This window comes from Callorhinus ursinus, unplaced genomic scaffold (assembly GCF_003265705.2).
Source record: "Callorhinus ursinus isolate GAN/ISIS: 27379988/994484 unplaced genomic scaffold, GSC_fseal_2.0 scaffold13, whole genome shotgun sequence".
NCBI lineage: Eukaryota > Metazoa > Chordata > Mammalia > Carnivora > Otariidae > Callorhinus > Callorhinus ursinus.
In genome coordinates this window covers 42,093,144-42,112,544 of record NW_027397075.1, presented here as the reverse complement: position 1 = coordinate 42,112,544, position 19,401 = coordinate 42,093,144, and the positions used below count along the sequence as shown (strand labels likewise).

At 42.9% G+C, this 19,401-nt stretch overlaps 1 protein-coding gene across 1 annotated transcript; it reads right to left on the bottom strand.

The window, feature by feature from the left end:
* Positions 1–97: 97 nt before the first annotated feature.
* Positions 98–1,206, bottom strand: LOC141373956 (transmembrane epididymal protein 1A-like). The gene has a single exon (XM_073899430.1). The coding sequence runs from the start codon at positions 1,204–1,206 to the stop codon at positions 304–306; it is 903 nt and encodes a 300-aa protein (XP_073755531.1). The 3' UTR covers positions 98–303.
* Between the last annotated feature and the right edge of the window lie 18,195 nt (positions 1,207–19,401).

The window sequence follows — 19,401 nt, the reverse complement described above, 5'->3', positions numbered from 1 at the left end:
TATTGCAGCCTCTGTCTTCCCCCCCACCCCGCCTCCGTGGCTTTTCTTGCACACTCATCTACTCCCCTGGTGCTCTCCCCACCCCACCCTCAATCCCATCAGCATCCCTTTCTCAGGCTCCTCTCTCCTCATCTCCTCAGCAATTAGACATTCAAGGGCAGGAGATGTACCAGCAGATGGAGACCAACTGCACTCCTTCATGGCCATTACCTTCACTGGGGACCAAAAAGGGTACGGTGCACATGTCTGAGAACCTGCAAGGTGGAAGATGGGTGGACAATGTGCCAGGCATTCTAGGCTGTCTCAGGAAGGGTTTTTTGAAAGGAGAAGAGCCTGGTCATCTTTCTCTGACGGATCCACTTCCTGCAGCAATTTGTAGAGGGATCCTACAGTGCTCCTGTGATATGGAGCTTCTTTGGATCCCATCAGCTTCAAGCTGGTACCGTAACAACGATGCCAAAGGGAAGAGATGCCATAGATTCCCAGCAGACACAAAGCATTGATCATCACATGCCAACAGAAGAAGGTGGTGATGAACATGATGTCGCTGATGTCATCATCCTGCCACGGGTAGCCAGTGACTGGCTTGTACAGAATAAAGCCTGCCTGTATCAGCCAGGAGCCCATCATCAGAAACAGAAAAGCCTCAATCAGCAAGAGGTGAAATGTGTCCGGAGTCCACAGCTCTATAGTCAACACCAGCATCAGTAGGAACACCACCAAGATGAGCAGACAATGTGTCTGAAGCTCTATCCCTGTTGAGTYCTGGACATGTGATGTCAACAACAGCAGGAGCACATAGAAGGTCAGGGCCAGAGTACCTTTTTCTAGAAGCACACACCTCTGAGGCAGCAAGTTCTTGCTCATGACATCTGCACAGCCACTGAGGGTGAGGAGGATGAACATGGTGAGGTGCTGCCACTCTTTGGGGTACCGAAATCTTAGTGCATTCTTCGTATCCATGAGTGTCATCACATCAAGACAGAAGACCACATAAACCATTAAGATGGAACCAGTCACCATTTTCAGCAAACCTCTATAGGATATTTTCCACAGCCTGGCCCATATTCCTTTATTCCTGGGGGGGCATGAAGGATAAAGGAGTGAGTCATTGACTATCATGGCCTTAAAGACCACTGTGGCCTGATACAGTCCATAAAAAAAAAGATACAGCCCTGGGCATAAATGACCTATGAACTTTCCCATGAAATTACAGATGTGTCTTACTACAGAGTGAGGAGCAAAACTCAGGACCTCTCTGCTCTCTCTCCGTTGAGAGCCCTTCAAGTTTCGGACTGCATATTCAGAGCTAACTTCTACCTACTTTTATCATCTCCTTCTGCCCACTGCTCCCAGAGAGAATGCAAAGTTCTGGACAGGAGCCTATACTTTTGGTGATATGAGTCTCATTGTTCCATTCCATTCTAGTACACTGGGAACAAACTGACTTCTGCCAAAAAAAAGGAAGATGAGTATTTCCTAGTATGCAACTGTGAGAATGTATGCTCTCATGAGCTCTGTGTTTGGACTTTTGAGATGCTTCTGGTCACACTGTCTCTCTCTCCCATGGCATGCTTTCTTCTGTTCCTGTCTAGAGCAGTAGAGAGGTACATGAACTGGAGATTACCCAGAAACGGCCTGGGCTACTCACAAATATTTGTGCATCTTTTAAGAACCCATACTCACATCTTTGGCCATATATTGAAAGCAACTATATTCTTTTCAGATATGGAAATTTATAAACTTTTGGGGATGTGCTTATGTATACACACACTGAGCATCTACCTGGCCTCTGTATTTTTCTATAACAGATTTGGGGGGACCACCAAGAAAGCCCCTCACCTGCCCCCAAATCTCTTTCTAGTGGATAGTAGATAAACTTGAAAAGCCACCTTTTGAGATCAATTTTGGGATGTTAAGGTGTGATTTGTTGTTAAAAAGTAGATATGTTTAGACAAGTAGATTCAACTTGTCTACTTATATTTATATGTGAATTGCTCATCAACTTTATTTTCTAATTATCATTTACTATGTCTAATACATATAGGTAGAAAAAGTCCTAAGCAGTAGATGACAACCAGTTGCATCTAAGGCAATGCATCCAGGACAAGAGGCTTCATTTAGAGGGAATCGTAGAGAGCAAGGTACAGGGAATGTGAGGCAGGCCCTTGGCACAGAAGTGGTTCTGGCTTTATTGCAGGAGGTACATGGAATAGGAGTTACTCTGACAGTGTTAAGTGTGTGGAGGAGGAGGAAGTTCATCACTCAACATGAAGGATGCTGACATCACAGTCTTCTGCATAATGATTTGTCCTTAGGGTAGAGCAATGCTGTGGGCAGAGAAGCAGCACCTGTATGCGGATAGCACCCCCAGTGGGGAGGAGGGGTATTTACACCCAGGTCATAGCCCTGATTCTGAGCCCTCACCACCTATCTCCCTTTCCTACACCCACTTAGTATCAGGGAGAAAAAAAATCCAATCTGTCCATGCCCTTGGGGATGAAGGCCATTTCTTGACAGTGGGAGAGTGAGGATTTGGAGGTAAAAGTGCTGTATAAGAGAGAGCTGAAGATTGCTTTACAGAGGGACTTGACTTCCTTCTTCCATTTTAATTTCAACTTTCCTTTCTTACACAAGCATGGCATACATTGGCCAGCAATTCACTATATTCATTTCCTTTTCTTCCTTTGTGCATTGATAAACTATATTTCCTACCCTGCCTTGCAGTTAGATGTAGCCTTGCAACTGAGTTCTAGCCAATGGGGTATAAATGGAAATGATACAGATTACTTCCTGGTCTTGCCCATAACATCCTCCCTCACATACTCTTCCATGTTATTTTCCTCTCTCTGGCTTTATACAAATATCACAGCTTACTATATATTGTTGAGGTTGGAGGAGCCCTAGGATGGAAGGAATAGGTTTCCTGGCTTACTCCTCCTAGGAAACTATACACTGTTCAGGAACACTAATTTTGGACTATAAATAAACAAGGAATGAACTGTTTTTCCTGAGCAATGGAAATTTTCACATCTGTTTGCTAAGCAAATGCAAAACTAACACATAGCCTTTATAGAAAAAATTAGAAAAATCCATAAGCAAAATGAGAGAAAAATAAACACCTGCAGTTCCAAACTTGATGATAACCACTGTTAACATTTTGCTGTAAAATCCCAGCTTTGGGGGAAAAAAAATGACTGAAATTGAGAGACCAGGATTCCAATCACAGTTTCCCCCTAATTGGCTTCTGGCTTCTCTATCAAAGAAAAGAAAAACTGTGACATCTGTGTTCTCTAAGATGAGAGGGAGGGATGGATGGGGAGGAGGAGGGAGGGAAACACTTAGGGGATTTTGCATAGAAAGGAGTAATTTTGTCACCCCACAATTTTTCCTTTTCAGCCAGTGGTCAAAACACCCAGGAAACATCAAAGAGCTAAATGCTCAGGGTGAGGAGGTACAGAGGAAAGCCAAGGGTATGACATTGTGATAGAGTGGACTAGGGAGGAGAAATTTCTGGTACTCTCTGTGGTTCTTGCCTTGACCTGGGAAATTGTTGAGCTGCTCTGAGGGGAATTGGCTCTCAGTACAGCAAAACCCATTGCTCTACTAAGTATTTACCATCAGCAAAGAGCCAGTGTGTTTCTGGGTAGCCCATTCTAGGTAGGACAGGTGTCAGAAGAGACTATTTGGGGTCACTAGTAATGTTATCTCCAGCACCTCAGTGCTGTGAGTTAATGGACATAGTAGACATTGAGCGACAAGCAGATACCATTCATCTCCCGACCACCGCATTTATCTCCATGTTTGGTCACTCCTGGCGGCTGTGAAGCAGTGGTCAGGGGAGGAGGGAGATGAGCAGCCCTGACCCAATAGCAACGCGAGGTTGGAAGTGGCACGAATGAGGACAAGTAGCTCCACTTAAGGTCCCATCTGGGATGCTCAGGCCCCCCACCTTGGCCAGGCACCAGCACTACATGTTGCTCATTAAAACATGAACATCCTGATCTCGGGCTTTGAAGATAGGAATCGCCCGTCCCAAACCAGACACTGCCCACAAGTAGCTGAGAAGGAAGCCAAAGGTGGTGAATGATTAGCAGAACTGGCAGACAGCTCCAAGGTCTGTGGACAATGAGTGCCTGGACAGCTGTTTCATGAGGGAAACTCCGCTTGACCACAGGAGCCCCTGGAGGCCCTTCATGTCCTGCCCGTTCCATATTGAGATGCCCCTCAGACCTGCCCTCCCACCCCCATTCTCAAGGAGCCTCAGGCACAACCACTGACACTTGTCTGGTATGAAATGCCAGGGTGAGCAAGAATGTCCTCAGGAAGTTAGTGAACATGAATTTACTAAATGCTGTGAGATAAGCTTGTCCTCACAAAGCTTACAATAGAATTAAATGTGTAGTATACACGACACACACAGAAAATATACAAATAGACATTAATTACAGAATTATTTAGAATTAGAGAATGTCATGCTGAGTGGTGTGTAGAGTGCATTTTAGGAGATTTCATTGACTGGAGTTGTTCATGGGGGAGGTTCAAGTTTAAGCAGAATCATCCCTAGATATGTCCTAGAAAACTGTCAGTAACTCAGGGAATGTTCTAGTGTCAGATTCTTTCAAAAGCCTTTATACCAGTTTTCAAGGAATCCTTCATTTCTTATTGTTACAGGGCAGATATGGCTAAGAAACCAGGATAGCATATGGGTTCTAGAGTGGCAGGGTCAATCAAGTGCTTGGCCCACTGGTCTCTAAATCAAGGGCACTAAGAGCAGAAGGAGTAGGATTGGGACAGGACCAGGTCATGGGTGAGGCTGAGAACTTTGACCTCCTCAGTTCCTTTGGACTTGCCTTTCTAATGGAGGAAACCCCTCCTCCCGACTGAGAGAAGTCTTCCTCTGCATGAACACCTTTCAATGTCTGCATCGGGGAGAGTCCTGTCCAAGGGGATGCCAGTTTCTGTAGGACCCACTCCCATCACTCTTAATAACTCCATACCCTTAACAAGACTAGATCTCGGTATAGCCCAGACAAGGATGTACAAGTCCTCGTCTGAAGTGAAAGAGGAAACCAATACACCAAAAAAATTATAAGGCCTCACCAATCAGTATTGGCAAGAGTGTGGGGAGCATGGATGTGAATAAATTCTAAAGATGTTTGACCATGTCAAGTGAAATTGGATCACTGATAGAGCCACAGTCATCAACACGAGTTTACTTTCCTGAGATTCTGGTGTACCATAGTCTGCTAGGTTGGCCGATTGAAACCTAGACTTAATGGTGGCTTACATTCAGTGAAGTTGACATACTGGAATTTCCCTGGCAAACTCTAGAGAAGCACTGCCAAAGAGAACTTTCTGCAAAGATGGGAATTTTCTATAATCTGTCCTGTCCAATATGATAACTTCTAGCTCCCTGTGGCTATGGAGCACTTGAAATGTGGCCAGTGCAACTAGGGAACTGAATTTTTCCTTTTAATTATTTAAATTTAACTAGCCACATGTGGATAATAGCCATTGTATTGAAAGGTGCAGTTCTAGTGCAGGAAGTCTGAAGGCTCAGGGGAATGGCAAGGACGCGTTGTTTTTTTTTTTTATCTAAGTCCATTCTAGCTGCATCTACAAGTTTTGAAATATGCAGTGCTCTCATTACCATTCACTTTTCAATTTTTACATTTCTATTTTTATTTTCTACTTAATCCAAAAGTTATCTAGGAAAACATCTTTTAATTTGCAAACAAATTGCATCCTTTTTAAATTATCCTTTTTACATTGATGTCATTTCTGCTTTTTAAAACTACTGTCATTTTTCTTCATAAATGTCCCATGAGAAGTATTTGAATATTCTTATATTTCTATTCATTTTGATATGATATGATGACTTCTGAGATGGCTGTATTATGGTTTTTTTTAAAGGTCTTTTTTTTAAACATTTTATTTGTTTGTTTATTTATTTGAGAGAGAGAGAAGGAGCAGGGGGAGGGGCAGAGGGAGAGAGAGAAGCAGACTCCCCGCTGAGCAGGGAGCCCAAAGTGGGGCTGGATCCCGGGACTCCAGGATCATGACCTGAGCCAAAGGCAGACCCTTAACCGACTGAGCCACTCAGGTGCCCCTGTATTATGGTTTTTGGACTATGACTCTAAATTTGTTCACTCACTTTTTATTTCTTCCCGTTTTTATTTTATGCATATAGCTGCCCATATTAATACATTAAATTCATAATCATCATGTCTTCTCAGTGAATTGAATATAATAGAAGCAAACACATTTGTCCCTTTTATTAATGATTCTCATTTTTAGTTTTCTTTCGTCTGATATTAGCATTTCAACATCTACTTTCTTTTATTATTTTTCTAGTATACTTAGATGCTTCTGTTTTCAACCCTCCTGTGCCCACTGTTGAAGCGTGTCACGTACTTAGCTTAACTTTGTATTTTAACCTGTTCTGAAAAGTCTGTTACTTCAACAGGGGAATTTAAGATACTCACTCTTACTGTGATCATTGATATATTTGGATTTCTTTTATGGTTGCATGTTCCTTTTTTGGTCCTGACCCCAGTTTCTCCTTTGAAAATATTTCCATAGGAATGAGTAACTTACATTTACTAGATTTAAAATTTCCACTGAAATAAACATGTCTGTTAGAATTGAAGGTTTGGGGACTTGATATTGGTGACACATTACTGTGTTTCTTTGTTCTCCAACTTTCCTCACCCCTTTGGCTCCTGCTTTGTTAAACTTTACAAACAATCCTGTGGAATCTTGGAAACTTGATGTGCCACTGGGCATGTCACATAAGGCCAAGTTGTCCTTGGGTTCTTGTGGTTCTTGTAGCACCAGTAGTTGAAGTGACACCCTCTATTCTTTCATTCCTCATAAATGAATTTTTATATATGAAATTTAATAAAAATCAAGGCCTCACCTCACCAGTATCTCATTCAAAGCCACACCATCCAATGCACCAGTTATTGGGTAGAATCTTTTCTTGCCTGCTAAGAAAGGCTAGAACATTCTGAGATATCCTAAGAAACAATAGAGTGAGGCAGTTAGTAGTACAGACTCTAGGAGTACTCTGCCTTATTCCATGGTTGGAATTTTATTTATTCCCCATAAGTATAATATAGGGTCAATAATAATATCTCCTTAGGGGGTTACTGTGAGGATTAGAAAAAAATATTACATGTAAAAACATTAGGCACATTCCTTGATACACAATAAAAACTCAGAAAATGGTAGCTGACATTGTTAGCAATTATCTTAGTCCACACCCGGGACTCTAGACAGACAATTTTCATACAAATTGCTGTTTCCTTATTGCCCTTCCCCTTCCCTGAAGGAGAACCTTGGAGCTCACTGAAGACTCATGAAGAGACATAATCTACTTCTCTTGGTATTCTTAGCATTCCCAAAGCTGACTGAAGATGTGAGTCCATGAACAGAGGATTTGGGGTTTAAACAGGTGCTACGGGCACTGGCCTTGTACTGGCAACCTCTGTCCCATGTTTACATTTTGTCTGCAGTTGCTGCATTAAGAAGACCTGACCTTAATGGAATATTCAGTCCTAGACCTTTTCATGTCCCAAATTAACTTTAATGAGCAAACAGGGGAAGATCAAGAGGCTGCGACTGGAACTTAGGGGAAACTTTGAAGCAGAAGCCAGGATTGGGTAGATGCCCTCTGGAGATGGGCCAGCGTTTGCCTTTGATGACAGCGAACCTTCAGATCTTGTTCATTTGAGCTGCAAACAAGGTGCTCTGAGAAATCAGTATACCTGAGATCTCATCTTTTGCAATGCCTCTGTGTTCTTCATTCAATAAACATGTGTTGAATACCTGCTATGAGCAAGAAATGTGCTCTAAGGCTTTTAGTATATGCTTTGGTTAATATCAAGGTGGATAAGGCACTGTCACAGTAGAGGAAATAAGGTACACACAAATGACCACATTCTGTGTTGGGACTGGGAGGGTGCAAAGACTGTGACATGTTCCAGAAGAAGTACAAATTTCTACCCAGATCGAGGAAGAAGCAATTGCTTCCACCTTGGAGGGAACGAAGACTGCCATATGCAGGAAGGTAGATAGAAGCTGCCCTTTAAGAATGGTGGGATCTGGACAGGTAGGGGTGAGCAGTGGTCTTTCAGGTGGAGCACACTGTGAGAGCTGGCAGGGAAATCCAGGGAATGTTTTGGTAATAGCAAGTTGTACCTACTCTATTTCTTCTATCTGTGTGTTCCTGAGAAAATCTCTTAATCAGTTTGAGCCTCAGTTTTCCCGGGGGCTAGTTCTATTTACTCCTCAGAATAATTGAAAAGATTAGATGACTTGTTTTATAATAGGCAAACATGTAGATCGTTGTAGTGCTTGAATAATGGTAGTTAATGTCCCTCATGCTTATTTCTGTTTCTCTCCTTTATTCCCAGTCCCTAAGCTGATGAGCAGCATATCCCCAGGAATTTCTCTCTGGGATATGGAGTTTGGGGGCAAAAAATAAAGGGAGCTGCAGGTCAATACTAATGTTTAAAGAAGGACATTTAGGATTGCCACAGGTAGTCCTCAGCAGAGGCAATTTTCTCCTATCATAAAAGGGCCCTAGTGTCCTGGATAGAACCAGTCCTAGACTGACTATTCCCACTGTTTCTGTCCTATTACAAACTCCTGGCTGGCATGGTCATCTTTTCCAAGTTTCCATTACAGCCACACCACCAAAAAACTCATCTATTCCTTCACTGCTTCTCCAGGCTTCTGGTTGAAGACTTTGCCAAAAAGGCGCTTAAGAATCCATCTGATGATCTAATCCAGCAGATTAGCAGAGTTGGCCTTTGGACTTGTCTCAAGAGTAGTAGACCTCATTTGGAGCTATATCTTGTCATTATCCATTTTTGGTATTCAATTCAACAAATGTTTGAAACAGGATCTTAACTGTAACTCATCCTTTTGTCTCTGAGTTTCAAAGGCTAGTAACAAAACTGTTGGTGGGAAACCCCATTGTCATTCCAAGGGGAGGTGCTGGAGCCTCCATGCAAGACTTTCGAAGGAAAGGCCTGGAGTCATGCTGCTGGCTTTTGCTCACCACCCAGCTCTAGCTCATCTAAGAAGTTGAGGTTGACAAAAGATTGGAAAGTGAGGATTTCTTTGCAGAGAACTGTCAGTGTCCTGTGCATTTCCTGCATCATCCTCACTGGCTAGTGGGAGGGATGAAGGTCTACTCCCCTTACATCAAGAATGTGACAGGGACTCCAGGCGGTGCTGTGAGGAGAGCAGGACATGTGTTACCTGGAGGGATGGAGGGCCTAAGTCTGACTCTCACCTGGGAGTCCAGTGGCAAGAGGCTCTCATGGGGTTGTGCCTACCTGGTGCAGAGTGGTGAGAGGTGGCACAGAGGGAGTGGGGTGCATGCCCACTGACAGAAGGGGAATGGCTGTTGTGTCCAAAGTCGGCATATGAACCCTATGGAAGTCGGCAAGACTGGGCTTCTTCAAGGGTTATTTCCCTAGAAAGCCCCCTGGAGGCCTGAAGGGACCTAAGGAATTGAAAGGGGGAGTCACAGGTGGTCATGTGAAGGAAGGGCATAGCCAGCATTGAGGTAGCCTTAGTGCATAATCTCTGAGGAAGCAACAGAGGTATCTCTAGAAGGAGGATCATGAAGAGGACATGGACAAATATACTAGCCTCATAAGACCATGCTCTTTTCCCCAGTCTCCTTTTCCCTGAGCCGACCTGGGACAGAACAGGAAGGGTAGCTAGAGAGTGGACAGGTGAAGCAAGGAAGAGAGAGAAACCGACCACACACCACCTCAGCCACCTCCACCACCTCTGTGAACTTCTCAGCCTAAAGCAGCTCAAGCTAGATGAGTTTTAAACTGGACAAAAGTTCAGAGTTTAGATAATGCATATGAACTGGGCTAGATTATTTGATGAATGTGCCGGACTGGACCTTTTTTTATCTGAGTGACTGAGATTTTGGCCCAGGAGCAAAGAAAATTGGTTCCACAGAGCAGGTTTTAGGGGGCCATGGTAGGAAAGAATAAATTGTTTCCAGCTTGCACCTGGATAGTTTGGGCTCATTTAACCAACTAGAGCCTATGCTATAACCACAACTGTGTTAGGAGCTGTGGGAGTCACAAGGTGAACACACCCCAGTACCTGCAATCCGGGAGCTGCTAAAGAACAGGAACATCTTTAATAAAAGGCACACCCTGAAAAGACTGACAGTAGCATTCCAATGGAACATAGGGAAATGGGAAAGAAATTAGTGGAAGGACGAATACAATAAAAAATGAGCATCTATGTATTAGATGCTGATAAAGGCCAGAGAGAAAAATGAAATGGGGAAAGAGAATAAGACCTGCTAGGCCTGTGAGAGATTGCTATTTTAAATGGGTTCATCTTTTGAAGGCCAATGTGATAATGGTGACATTTGAGCAGAGATCTGAGTGGTAAGCTGGTGAGTCACGTGGATATTTGGAGAGAGGCTGGTTAAGACTATGGCAGTTATCCACATGGAGGCTGATGGTGTTATGGACCAGGAGGGGTGGTGAGAAGATGGTGAGAAGTGGTCAGTTTTGCATGTTTTTGAAGGTAGTGTCAAAAGGATTGAGAGAGCCATTAGATGAGTAATATGAGAGCAAGAAAGGCACCAAAAATGACACCAAGATTTTCAGTCTGAAAAACTGGAAAGATGAATTTGCATTTTTTTGTGTGTTGGCAAAAGCTTCAGGAGAAAAAGGATTTGGGAGAAAGATAAGGAGTTTACCTGGGGCACTTGAAGTTTGAGATGCCTGTTCGATATTCAAGTAGCGATGGCAATTAATTAGAAATCCCTGGAGTTCAGGGAGAGGTCAAGACCAGAATATCAATTTAGGAGTGAGCTTATACTTCTAGTGAGTGTCAGTGGAATGACTGTCAAGAACTTTGAAGGATCTGAGTTTTACCCGATTTACAAGCCAACAAGTCAGCCTACCACAATGTCATGGATGCTGGTAGAAGACATGAGCCTCTGGGGTCATAGATAAAGACCTTTATTACAATAACCATGGTAGGCAGAGTATCTACCTTTTCCTTCCCTGGTTCCCTGAGTCTCAGTTCCCCAGGGCAACGTGGAAGGGCTAGAGATACCTGAAATGCAGTGGATTGCATGACAGGAGAGGAACCCCAGGCTGAGGAAACCTGAATCTTTTGTAATAGGCAGTAAGTGTGCCTACGCTTTGCTCTGAGTGGACACTATCTCTGTGTTTAAAATCTGTTTGCTATACAAACATCTTCAGAATAAAGTCAGTCATCATCTCTGCTCATGAGTTGTACAGAAACACAAGACATCATGAAAAATAGTTTCTCCACATGGTATCACCCCCTAAAGAACTCTATGGTAATTTTAAGGGGCACTTTTTGTTTTTATAATGATTGAGGTGCTACTGTCATTTCATAGGCAGGAACCAGGGATTTTAGATATCCTGTAATATATGGGCAATATCACACAAAGAGACTTATCTCGTGTCCCATAAAACTTTTAATGTCAAGCATTCACCTAGTGAAAAAAATATATAATTATTTGAATTATTTGAGTCTAGACTCTATTTCTACTTTACAAAATATCTTCAGTATAGCTTACTATACACTTGATATTTAATCATTTAAATCAAAGGAACATTGTACTTTCCTTTGTTTAGAATTCTATCAAAGTTACCATTTATGGCAAAAAATACATTGCTAGCAGCAACACCAGTTATTCAAGCAGCTGTACTTATATCAGACTACAATTAGAGTTGACACAATTATAGTGATATTATGTGTATGTGTATATATATTTATTCTACCTTTATTTCATAAGGTCAAATATGAAGATTTTTTTTGGAATATTATCTAACTTCCCTTAAAACTCATTCATTATGAGATGATATAATATAGTCAGATTCTTGTACAAATACTGCTGTGATATCAATGAAGAAGAGCACTGGAAACTGACCATTGGATTTAGCAGCATAGAAATCATTAGTGACCTTGAAAAGAGCAATTTCAGTGCAGAGGTGGGGACAAGAGTCTGTTTGAAGCTGGTTCAAAAGAGTGTGAGAGGACAGGAGTTGAGACAGGAGTATAAACAACTTCTTTGAGAAGGTTTTCTGTAACAGGGAGCAGAGCAATAGGGTGATATGCAGAACATTGGGCACAATAACCTAGCACACAGAAAGGGCTCAGTACATGTTGGTCAGAAGAGGAACTTGATGAACCATGGGAGGTGCTCAGGAAATGGTTTATTGACTGGGTACTAATAAAAAGACATGTAGGCATAGGGGCTTGTCAGGAAGGGCTTCTTGGGGTCTTTTTTTTTTTTTTTTGAGCTTTAAAGAAATGATGGAGTTAGAGGAGGAGTGTAGAGGTGAGAGGGTGTTTCAGGCACAAACCAGGGAACCAAGTTGGAGAGATTTTGAGGGAGAAGCAGCCTGTCTGCCAAGCCAGGGAGTTTGGGAGTTTCCAAATAGGAGGCTTGAAGAGGAGGACCTGGAGACACAGCTGACAGAAGACCTTGAATGCCAGACTGTGGCATTTATTTTGAGTCTGATGAATCAGTAGGGAGCCAGAGATCTTGAGCAGTCAGGGGACATGATGGGAATATAGCATTAATTATATATTTAACTACGTGCTGTGCTTCTATTCCAAGTGTTGAAGTTGGGCAGGTTACAACTCATGTTCCAATCTAACGAGAAGCACATGTTTTTATGCTAACTCCAACCTTTAGTTTCTTCTCTAGGCTAGGACAATCCTAGGAATAAAATTCTAGGGATAAAGATTAATAGAAAATAGAAACTCACTTTCGGGATTTAAGGAGGTATGGGGAGAAGGGGTCCTCTGAATAACCATATTTGATGTTGGCTTAAAAACAGACTGTTTCTGCAGAAATCCAGGGACTGTTGTCTCAGCTAGCCCCGTTAGCAGCTGTTTCTGGTTTCTGAGGCAGGGGTGTATATACCTTAATGGCGTCTCTCCCATTTCCACGAATCAGGGTGAGGAAACAGTGACCTCACAGGATATTTTAGAGTCAGGGCCATTCATCTTGTCACATATGGCCTTGAGGTTCTGATCAGGTACGATTGGTGCAGTCCCAGGACACAGGGGAATGAGTGGTGAAGATTGGTTTAAGTGGCTCCATCTGGACCTGAGTTTGAATTCCAATCTTTTATCTCCTGCCTATGTGACCTTTGGCAAGTCCCTGAACCTTGATTACTTTATCTGTCAAATAGAGATGATGCTGATTGCAAGGATTCGTTATCACCAGCATTTGCTGATAAGAAGAATATTTATTGCTACCATTAGTTTTTAAATTCTGTCCAGGCAATAAATGATGGAGTAAATGGAGAACAATGGGGGAGAAGCAGAGTTTTAGGCTGGAACATGATGGTTCTACCTAGATAAACCCCTCTATGTCTCAAATTATAGTGCACTCTTTGGCAATCCTATTTTGTTCACAAGATACGGGTTATAAGGAAAGCTCAAACAGGAGATTGCAGTCATTTCTGATTTATTTTTTTAGATTATTTGATTATATCAATAATCTAATTATCAGTATCTCTTTGGATCCTGGGGCTTTTTACATAGAGAGATTAGGCAGGTGCATAGCTGCAGGGAATGAGCAGGCAAAGAAAATGTAAATAGGTGACTTTGGACTCTCTAAGCAGCTTAAACTGTAGCTTTCTATTAGATCATTGACGCTGGCTAGGATGTTTGAGACATCAGATACGTTTCTATGAGTGTGAGAGCCTGGCTTGCCCCATTCCATCATGGAAAAATTGCAGTAGCCAGCTACTTATGGGCAGCCACAGGAATTCAGCATGGCCAGTCAGGGAGTTGAGTCTGACCCCTCCATCTGGAAAGGAGTTTGAATTATTCTTCAAGTAGAACTTTGAAGGCTGGCCATGAGAACTGGGGCCCAGGGCAGCCTCTGTGCCTGTAGAGAGAGGTGGAGAGACAGCCACACACCAAGGTGTGATCTGAAGGGCCTTCCAGAATCTCTTCTAAGTTGCCTCTTCTCTTTTCCTGATCTCCATGAACCAAAATACCTGAATTCTGCCATTGTATGGAGAGCCAGACCTGGGGTCTGGAGCTCAAACCCAGACTCTAGCATTTATTAGCTGGACTCGCGATAATAAGTTAGCCTTTCTTTCTTTTTCTTTTTTCTTTTTTTTTGAGTAGGCCCCACACCCAGCATGGAGCCCAATGCAGGACTTGAACTCATGACCCTGAGATCAAGACCTGAGCTGAGATCAAGAGTCAGATGTTTAACCAATTGAGCCACCCAGGTGCCCCTAATTAGTTAGGCTTTCTCATCATTAGTCTCCTCATTCTCGAAGTGAGGACAATGATTAGCATTATTATTAGCATAATTTCAGATAGTTTTGTGGAGATTAAATGATAAAAAACTATAAAGTCGAGAGGCACCTGGGTGGCTCAGTCAGTTAAGTGTCAGACACTTGATTTCAGCTCAGGTCATGATCTCAGAGTCATGGGATTGAGCCCTTCGACGGGCTCCATGCTGGGCGTGGAACTGCTTAAGATTTTCTCTCTCTCACTGCCCCTCCCTTGCTCATGCTCTTGCTCTCTCTCTCTCTCTCTCAAATAAATAAATAAAAATAAAATCTTAGGGATGCCTGGGTGGCTCAGTCGGTTGGGCGTCTGCCTTCAGCTCAGGGTCCTGGGATTGAGTGCTGCATCGGGCTCCTTGCTCAGCAGAGAGCCTGCTTCTCCCTCTCCCTCTGCTGCTACCCTGCTTGTGCTCTTGCTCTCTCTGTCTCTCTCTCTCTCTCTGTCAAATAAATAAATAAAATCTAATAAAATAATAATAGACAAACTGTGGAAAGAGCCGAGATGCCCTTCAATAGACAAATGCATAAAGAAGATGTGGTCCATATATACAATGGAACATTACTCAGCCATCAGAAAGGATGAATACCCAACTTTTGCGTCAACATAGATGGGACTGGAGGAGATGATGCTAAGTGAAATAAGTCAAGCAGAGAAAGTCAATTATCATATGGTTTCACTTATTTGTGGAACATAAGGAATAGCATGGAGGACATTAGGAGAAGGAAGCAACAAATGAAGGGGGGGAAATCGGAGGGGGAGACGAACCATGAGAGACTGTGGACTCTGAAAAACAAACTGAGGATTCTAGAGGGGAGGGGGTTGGGGGGATGGGCTAGCTTGGTGATGGGTATTAAGGAGGGCACGTACTGCATGCAGCACTGGGTGTTATATGAAAACAATGGATCGTGGATCACTACATCAAAAACTAATGATGTACTGGGGGCGCCTGGGTGGCTCAGTTGGTTAAACGACTGCCTTCGGCTCAGGTCATGATCCTGGAGTCCCAGGATCGAGTCCCGCATCGGGCTCCCTGCTCGGCAGGGAGTCTGCTTCTCCCTCTGACCCTCTTCCCTCCCGTGCTCTCTATCTCTCATTCTCTCTCTCTCGAATAAATAAATAAAAATCTTTAAAAAAAAAAACTAATGCTGTACTGTATGGTGACTAACATAACATCATCATCATGATAATAATAATAATAAATTAAATAAATTAAATCTTTAAAAAACCCACATAAACAATAAAACCTAACTCAGTGTCTGTCACAGAGTACCTCAATAAATGTTAGCAACAAGGAGATGTAAGAATGTTACATTGGGATAATAACAACATTTTTGGAAAATGCTTTCCCAAGCATTATCACTGTCAGTTTTCAAAACACCCTAATATATAAGAGTCATCACTCCTTTTAATTAGATCATTGAGGTTCAGAGAAGCTATGTGACTTCCCAAGTTCATGTCATAAGAAAAATTAGGATTCGATGGGGTGGTCCAACTTCAATGCCAATTTTATTTTATCACCACATGCTGCCAGCATGAATGATTGGAAAGAAGGGGACGGAGCAGTATTCGGTGGGAATGGGAGGGCACACAGAAGGAAAAACAAGAGGGCACCCAAATCCACACTTTTATGCGGAATTAGATGTTAACTAGTGGAATCTCTGAGAATAGAGCTGTAGTTACATTCAACTCACCTGTGAAAGATCATATATAGGAACCTCCAGTATTCAGAATGTAAAGAATGTCCAAGGGAAAAGGAAGGAGCACCCCTAAAATTTTAGTTTGAGTTAATGTTCTAAGGTTAAAGCAGTGACAATTATGCATAGAGGTACCTAAAAATCTCATTCAAAACCCATTTACTCTCTCTATATATGCAATGTTAATTTGTCTTACTGATTCATTCCCTAGGTCATAGATTAGAAGCAGCATAGCAACTGAAGAAGAAAATTCACATACTGATAGCAGATAAGAACTAGTTGGTGGCCTGACAAGAGAAAACAAAACAAAACAAAACTGTGACAAGCGGAATAAAACTTAAAAGAATTTAACAGTTTGGGTCGAAGGGTACATACTCGCAGTGCTCCCTCCACATCCCATCCCCCGCTTCATGGTGTGCCTTCCTATATGATAACCCGAAGAAGATAACTAACTGAGCCATAAAAAGATAAAAAAGTAAAATATATTCATCATACCTTATCAAAGGTAGAAGATATGTTTTAATACATTTTAGCAATAATCATGCCTAAAACAGTTTTAAAAAACTGAATAAAAAGAAAACCTATTTTTATTCCAATTTCCTGGGCAATTGGATGGTAGACAAACTTAGGTTTTATTGTCATTAAAAAGTAATTCATTTGCATAAACATTATTAAGTGCAGAGGACCAGTGGGTCGGATCTCACAGTCGTGGCACATCCTTTCCTGCTACGAAAGAGTAAGCCATGAAAAACTCACCTTGAATTTTCTGTTTCTGTGCATCAGGAAGACCTGGTGGGACTTTTCACTTGTATGTTGTGTGTGTGTGTGTGTGTGTGTGTGTGTGTGTGTGTCCCTGCTGCAGTAAAAATTCCCCTTTCTGTCCTGGGAAAAGAGGTAGAAACTCATCCAGAAGGAGTAAAAGATACTGTCCTGCCTATGCTGCCAGGGTGGCAAATAGGCCTTTGTGTTCCTAAAGTTTGGATCCTCCTCCTTGGGAGGGTGGACGGCTCTCTTTTTGTCCTGAAAATGCAGACCCTTCCTGGTGGTACTCGGACTCTTGAAGCAGAAGTGTCTGAACGGAACTTTGGGCTTCAGGAAGTTAAAAACGAGCAGCAGCCTGGTCCTGGAGGAAATCCCAGGGACTGGGAGTAAATGTAATCACTTCTTCTGAGTAGGGCCTTGGAGGGGACACCAGGGGTCCAACAGGCTTGAATAGAAGAGACAAGGTCCTGGGGCCCAGGTAACAAGCACTGGTGTCTGAGGCCATACCGAGTGACTGTGTTGCTCAGAGTGGCCCTCCTTCAAAGGCCTCTGCGGGCTTGAAGAGGCACTGGACTGTGGCAGCCACTACCTTACTGAGGCTAAATCACCAGAAACATAGAGATTCAGTGCCCCTCCCGAGCTGGAGGGGCAGGGACATTGTTGCTGTATCAACAGCAAGAATACTGTATCATGTATCTCCTCTATCCGAGAAAGGCTGTTTGACAGACTTATGGGACTGCGTTAGTCATGGGGTTCTTGGAGAAGGAGGGGGATAGGTAGTGGTAGATGATGAAGGATCCATTTCCTGACAATCTGGTAGACTGGGGCTGGAGCCAGTTGTATTTTCATTTCAGAAGTGAGTGACATTACTTCTGTCCAGAGGGTGTGAAACCGTCTATGTATAATTTTTTATATCTGTACAGTTAGGAGACGAAGGAAAAGGGCTAGATCTTCTCATGTCTGGTGTTCATGTAACCAAACCATCCATTCTTATGGCCATTCAAAGGAGATGAGTCATTCTGATGCTCTTTTCCTTAGCAATCCCATCTGCATCTACTAGATCTGGCACCGTGATGCTTCACGCAGCTAGTCAGCCAGCCGAAGATAAATCAGAAGAGCCTTGTGTTGCAACACATAAAAATCAAGTCTGGGCCCTGGATGTGCCTCCGAGAGAGGAAACTTGCTTGAATTCCCCGTCGTGAGAAATGAGTTTCCATACCGCGTGGAGTACTTTGTAGTTTTTAGGGTTATTCTGAAAGCTGGCCAGCATCTTCGGCTGGCTAACTTGCTGGCTGAAGCGTCACAGTGCCAGATCTAGTAGATGCAGATGGAATTGCAAAGAACACTTCGGGGGACTCGAGGTTCTCAGAAGGCCTTAAAGTAATAGACCCTCTACTCCTTCCCTCACATGAGAAATTCGGCTCGTTGTGGGCTTGAGTCTCTTAAGCTCATGATGGAGATAATGTTAATGAGAACGGGTAGGTCCTCTTAGTTATGATCATTAACACAGATTATGGGTTTGGTGGGATACTTCTGATGGCTGTAACCCTGACTTAAGTAGTTAGGATTTTCTGTAATTGGCTCCCTTATGACTATCCTCCCAATGAAAGGAGAAATCAAAATCCTTTTCAGATGGTTTGAGACTCAGTTGCAGTCCAGCAATGTTCTCTGATTTCTCATGAGTATTGTAAAGCTCCTGACAGGAATGGATGTGGGAGGAAAGAGAGTTAGTTACATTAGGGGCCCTCCTATCGGGGCAACCTCAGCCCCCAGAGGAGGCTCTTTCTAGACTGTGGAACACTCTGTCCCAGCCCCATGCACACAGTGGCTTGGCTGGACCAGCAACACCCTGCCCTCAGAAGAAAGCCAAGCACCCACCTAGATGTGTGAACTGCCCCAACTCAAACACCTTTGCTCCCTTTAAAAGATGAGCTTCTCTTTAGTAACTACTGTAAGGACCTCTGGTTTTGGCAACATAACAGACTGATCTAAACCCCCCTCCCACCTCCACAGGAAAAGACATAGGGGATAAAATAAATAAGATGTAGCAGAACAAGATTATTATTATTTTTTTTATCCAAGATCTAAAGAACAAACTCCCAATCCCCAGGTGATAAAACTGTAGCTCCGAAGCAATGTCCACAATAGCCAAACTGTGGAAAGAGCCAAGATGTCCATCGACAGACGAATGGATAAAGAAGATGTGGTATATACACGCAATGGAATATTATGCAGCCATCAAAAGGAATGAGATCTTGTCATTTGCAACGACATGGATGGAACTGGAGGGTGTTGTGCTGAGTGAAATATGTCAATCAGAGAAAGACATGTATCATATGACCTCACTGATATGAGGAATTCTTAATCTCAGGAAACAAACTGAGTGTTGCTGGAGTGGTGGGGGCTGGGAGGGATGGGGTGGCTGGGTGATAGTTCCTGGGGAGGGTATGTGCTATGGTGAGCGCTGTGAATTGTGCAAGACTGTTGAATCACAGATCTGTACTTCTGAAACAAATAATGCAAGATATGTTAAGAAAAAAGAAAAAGAAGAAGATAGCAGGAGGGGAAGAATGAAGGGGAGTAAGTCGGA